Here is a 5,109-nt window from a genome sequence, read left to right as displayed (position 1 = left end):
CATGTAAATTACAAATTCAATACGGCCTACTGTTGCAGCAAACTCGCACGTGTTACTGAGACATTAAATGATATGGCAAGCTGTAAACCATAAAATAAAAAGTAAATTTGACATTAAAATAAGATCAGGACATAAAAGTAATTAAGTGAAAAGTTTATATTTTTTTTGGAAATGTATGTGAGGACTACAAAAGTCCTTTGATTCTCCCTTATTATATATAGTAATTTGAATGGATTCCAAGAGATTGTAGGTATTTCAAGACAACTTTCTTCCATGTGATTTCACGTATACTCGACCTCCCTTTTAACACCTCAATCACAATGGAGTCGCACCTAAGGACCGGTGCATCTGGAGGTCGATGTAAGACAATCTAACTTCACCTTGAACCTTCTCTAAAACTTCATCAATCTCTTAAGTCAACTGAACTAGGAGAGCTTTCTCAAAATTCAAATTTGCTACATTTTGTACACTGCCAGTAATCATGGTATTTTTCTACTTGTTAAGCCAAGATGCAAAAGAATGTTCTTTCTCATAAAAAGATGCGTTGTAACTTCAAAACAGTACACTACATATTACAACCACTGATTAAATCCACAAAAAATGCTGATTAAGCAAATTACCATAGTGTACAGCTAGGCCCCAATATCGAGATAGCCAACATCTCTTTAGAACCACCTCCTCCTAGAATGTCAAAAGGCAACAGAGATCAAAGTGAGGAAGACCGAGTAGTGAGTAGCATAAATTTGAAGCTAAAGCAAAAAAGTTATCTCATTAGAATTCAAACAACAACCATCTCTTCATGGGTCAAAATCATTCTCTGTGTCATTGTTCGAAGAGCTTTTGCTTCAGATTCAGCTTCCTGAAGTTGTTCCATTGCATTTGCAGTGTCGTCCTTCAAGTTCTGAATAAAACAAAATTGCACAAAAAGTAAATAGAAAGATCAGTGACGATAAAAAGCACACAGCACCCAGAGAGTAGCACAAACTTCTTCTCTCTCTTTTTTTTTTTTTTTTTGTGGAGGGGTTGTAAGTCCTAAGAGTAGCATGAACTAACTTCAATTTCAGTACGAAGTATAGTAATTTCTTCATCTCTTCCATCCTTTGTTTGCTGTGCAGCTTTAAGAGCAGCCTGCAATAATAACATTGCAGGAGAAGAACAGTATCATCAGACCAGAAGCAATAGAAGCATAAACATTAAGTAAGCAAGCATGATAATTATAATAATTTCCATTAGACTTGTCTAGACGGTACACACGTAAGCTGAAGTTAAAAGAATAAAAGGGTTTGACAAGCAACAGTCTTTGACGAATCAGTGACACAGATGAGTAACCATGTATGACTTCACTACTTGTAATCACAGTTCTGCAAGCTACCTCTCTCTGGCGAAGTGCTTCTTGCTTCCTGTTGTCATTATGCATACCATCAGACAATGTTTATTAAGAAGAAATATGGAAGGGGAGAAAACATTACAAATTGTACCTGCTTAATAATTTGGCTTCAAGTGATAGTCCTTCTCCAAGAGAAGCAACCTGTAAATAAGGAATTGCAATAGCTTCATACAACTGTTAAATCCAGAAATTTAAATGAAGACAAACCATGACCTCAATAACTAGAATCCTGTGCTAAAGCCATAAGGAACTATATCTCACTGAGTAAAGACCAGATAGAGTAATTATCATTAGCTGACTGAAACCGCTTTCGCACAGCAATCAGCTTCACCCCTTCTATTAGTGTTTATAATTAACCTAACATTTTAAAGTGTCCCCGGGAACAGACCAGTTACTATTGGTGAATTACCTGTTTCTCCAACAAACGAACCCTAGCTTCAGCTTCTTCACGTTGTTCTTCTGTATGACGTAGCTGTAAGTTACATCAGCCATTATGATCCAGAAAAACACAAAGTCGCACAAGCTATTTTTGCATCTATTCTCTAAATGTAGAAAGGTAAAAAAGCTAACCTTATCTAAAATAACATCGTTTTCTTCTTGAAGCATATCAAGCTGCAAAGGAATTACAAAATTCTCATTCGAATGTTATCAAAACTGTCATTTATCCAATCATCCAAATTACGCGAGCCTCGAGAGATAATGAAGACATGCTCCAGAATTGATAAGTCTAGCCTATTTTAGAAGCCATCCAGACAGCATCTTCACTTAGATGACATACCTCATCACGAAGCGCAGAAGCCTCGTGCTCATTTCCTGAACCCTTCAAATCAATGCGTCCTAATTCTGGTGTCAACCTAAAATTATTTCTAATACAGTTAAAGATCATCGTTGCTTGCCTTGATACAAAAGAATACACATTGCATCGTGATATTATACAGTTTAAGGGGACATCAATTATAGTATAATTTTCAAATATGTCATATGGTTGTTTGCCACAGTCGTGCCTGTATGTCACAGGAAGAATGCGTTCTTATGTAGTCTAACATATGGAATGGAGGCGCAGTCGACTGATAGTTGATTGATTGCTCTTGATAATCACAGGAATATTCCTTAATTCTATGACCACGTGAGTAGTCCTTAATTCTATGTAGTGTGACATGAATTCAATAAATAAATTACGTTTACTTCAATTCTTTTACAAATTAAACAATATAAGCAATGAAAAGATGATTTAAAATGCCAAAAGTTAGACAAGATGAGAACTAGACAGAAACTCAACGTCAGGTGACAAATTCACAATTTCAGTTTCAGTCAAACTGCAATCTGTTTCTAGTTCGAGTTTCAAAATGGACAACACAGAAATAGTAATCCATCTCTTCAATGCAAGTATTAAATAAGCATTGGAAATTTGAAGTTAGACGTGTACTAGTTTAGCCAACCACAAGAGGGATTTTAACAAATTACACGAAGAATAAGACACAATGCTGCTAGTTCAAGCTAATCATACTAGACAAGGAGTACAACATTTAGAAAATTGAATTAAATCAAGATATTAATACATGTATGAGTAGACTATAAAACAATAACAATGGTTACCTTTTCTCTCTCAAGCGACTACTAGGAGGTTCTATTGGCGGTACGGAAATTGGAGTTCTCAACGATGACCTACTTGGTGGCACTATTGCTCCGGTTGTTGTTGTTGTTGCTGATGTACGAACAGACATCGAGGCTCTTCCAGTTGACGATGAACGAACAGAAGGAGTGTGATCCATAAAGTTCCGACCTAACTAAACATGGTAGCATCTAATTATCATCAGAAAAGAGGCCTCAAGCAAAGCATTTCTATGACTAGTTAAAAAGCATTAGTCCTTTACAAAAACAAGAAGTCACAAGTGAAAATGCATAACAGATCACAAGAGTCGACAGACTTCACTTTTGCAACAGTGAAATCTCCTGTAGATAGAAGCCATTTTTTCTTTTGGACAAGAGAAACCAATATTTAATAGCCCACACCCCATAGGCTTCATGACTTCTTCTTCGCTTAACCCCCCCCCCCCCCCCCGACTCGTATAAATGCTGGTTCGCAAGACGAGAAGTAAACTTCTAAGAACAGCCTTAGGCCATTAAAACATGATATATCTAAACCAAAATTATTTCATTGAGTCTTGAGCCAGCGGAAGAAAAGTCAAATTAAAATCACATGACTGCGCTTTCCCTCATAGTCAAGCAATGTTTGCATATGTTTCAAGTCAGAAAGTGTATTGCCTAAGCAAAGGGTTGACCTGCAAATATTTTTGTTCCCTCTAATTCACTCTTAATTTTCCCCATCAATAATCTGATTAACCAACTGATTCAATCCAAGCAAATCCACTTAATTACGCAACAACAACGAATCACTCATAACCTCACATCACATCATGCAATAGTCAATAACTATGCAGAAAATTTAGCATAGGAAACACAATTCAATAAAAAAGAGTTAATCAAAATTACCGCGGGGGAAGGAGATCTATTAGGCTTGGCTAGTGAAATAGCTGCCAAACCACTGCTCCTGTTGTTGCTATTACTCCTACGGTCGTTAGTGGATAAAGCAGCTGTAGGACGCCGAAACCCTAGATCATCATCATCCTCGTCGTCATCAGGAGGCGGCTGAGAAGAAGCCATGACTTGTGCCAAACGCTGAGCAGCAGCTTTGGCGGCGACATTCTGAGTCCTCTTTATTGTAGACATGCCGGTAACTGTAGGAGGCAACCGAGCACGTGGATGAGCCGGCGATCCCGCCGGCGAAGATGAACCTGTGCTGCTTGACCCTCCGCTCCACTGCCGAGCGTACACCGGACTTCCCGTCCTCCGCCGATCCATCAACTCTGCAACTCTCTGTGTGTGTGCGTGTGTGATTGTACAAGTATAGATGTATATGAATTTTGAGCAGTTTCTAGATTTTTTATGACATCGTTGGGACCTAGATTTTCTCCCGGAGAAAGAAAGAAGATCGGGAGAAGAAAGAGATTTGACGGCGTCAAGACGTCAGTCGGAAGAAGTAATAAAGAAAAACGAAACGCGTATCGCGGGAGAGATAAAAACGGAAGAAAAGACCGTTTGAAACAGCTAGCTCTAATTTCAGAGCGACTTCAGTTACCGTCAACTGGTCTATATTTTCATTTTCATTTTCATCTCGGCGTTGCCCCAAACTTCTGATTGCTCCTATTGACACCCTTTTAAGAAGCTTTTTCTTCTCTTGCACTCCCCGGAAACTTTTTAGACAAAATAATTCAAGTTTTAACGAATTCGAAAGACACGGCTAATTATTTTGTCTAAAAAGTTTTAACTAAAGTTATGTTATTTCCTAATTGGTGTAATTTAATTAACTAGTCTCTGATTAGACGTAGATATTGATAAAAGATATTTGTAAAATATAGTTAAATAAAAAATATAATAGTAAGGGTAAATTAATCAAATTATATTTTTTATTTTAATAATAAATAAGCTAAAAGAACCGCTTCAAACAAATTAAAATTATAAAGGAGATAAGCATAATATTGAAAACTATATGGACAGTTAATCTTATGAAGCAAAATTTGAAGGAAGATCTCTAAAATTATCCCAAAAAATAAACGTGTACAAAAGAAATAATTGACATGCTTTTAATTTGTTCGGTTAGAATTTCCAAAACTTTTTATTTGTGTAATGATAATACATACAATATATAGAGAGATGCTTGC

The 5,109-nt window shown here is 36.8% G+C and overlaps 1 protein-coding gene across 2 annotated transcripts; it reads right to left on the bottom strand.

The window, feature by feature from the left end:
• Positions 1-487: 487 nt before the first annotated feature.
• On the bottom strand, positions 488-4,591 carry LOC107772269 (coiled-coil domain-containing protein SCD2-like). 2 transcript variants are annotated; one of them, XM_075256541.1, is made up of 10 exons: positions 3,881-4,591; positions 2,984-3,174; positions 2,166-2,241; positions 1,958-1,999; positions 1,797-1,859; positions 1,479-1,528; positions 1,373-1,400; positions 1,054-1,128; positions 791-901; positions 488-681 (listed from the first exon to the last, which is right to left on the bottom strand). In XM_075256541.1, the coding sequence occupies exons 1-10, from the start codon at positions 4,247-4,249 to the stop codon at positions 586-588; spliced, it is 1,101 nt and encodes a 366-aa protein (XP_075112642.1). In that variant the 5' UTR covers positions 4,250-4,591; the 3' UTR covers positions 488-585. The 2 variants fall into 2 exon arrangements, with proteins under 2 accessions (XP_075112642.1, XP_075112643.1); XM_075256542.1 differs by having other exon boundaries at positions 2,984-3,170; positions 3,881-4,503.
• Positions 4,592-5,109: the final 518 nt, after the last annotated feature.

This window comes from Nicotiana tabacum, chromosome 6 (genome assembly GCF_000715075.1).
Source record: "Nicotiana tabacum cultivar K326 chromosome 6, ASM71507v2, whole genome shotgun sequence".
In the NCBI taxonomy this organism is placed as follows: domain Eukaryota; kingdom Viridiplantae; phylum Streptophyta; class Magnoliopsida; order Solanales; family Solanaceae; genus Nicotiana; species Nicotiana tabacum.
This window is presented reverse-complemented; position numbering and strand designations above follow the sequence as displayed.

What these genes read in the sequence shown, in the direction of transcription:
- LOC107772269 (XM_075256541.1), bottom strand. Translation starts at nt 4,249, where the DNA reads ATGGATCGGCGGAGGACGGGAAGTCCGGTGTACGCTCGGCAGTGGAGC. An exon ending in CTTCTGCGCTTCGTGATGAG is followed by an intron (nt 2,000 to 2,165) that starts GTATGTCATCTA and finishes ATTCCTTTGCAG; the next exon opens with CTTGATATGCTTCAAGAAGA. An exon ending in TTTTGACCCATGAAGAGATG is followed by an intron (nt 682 to 790) that starts GTTGTTGTTTGA and finishes TTGACATTCTAG; the next exon opens with GAGGAGGTGGTTCTAAAGAG.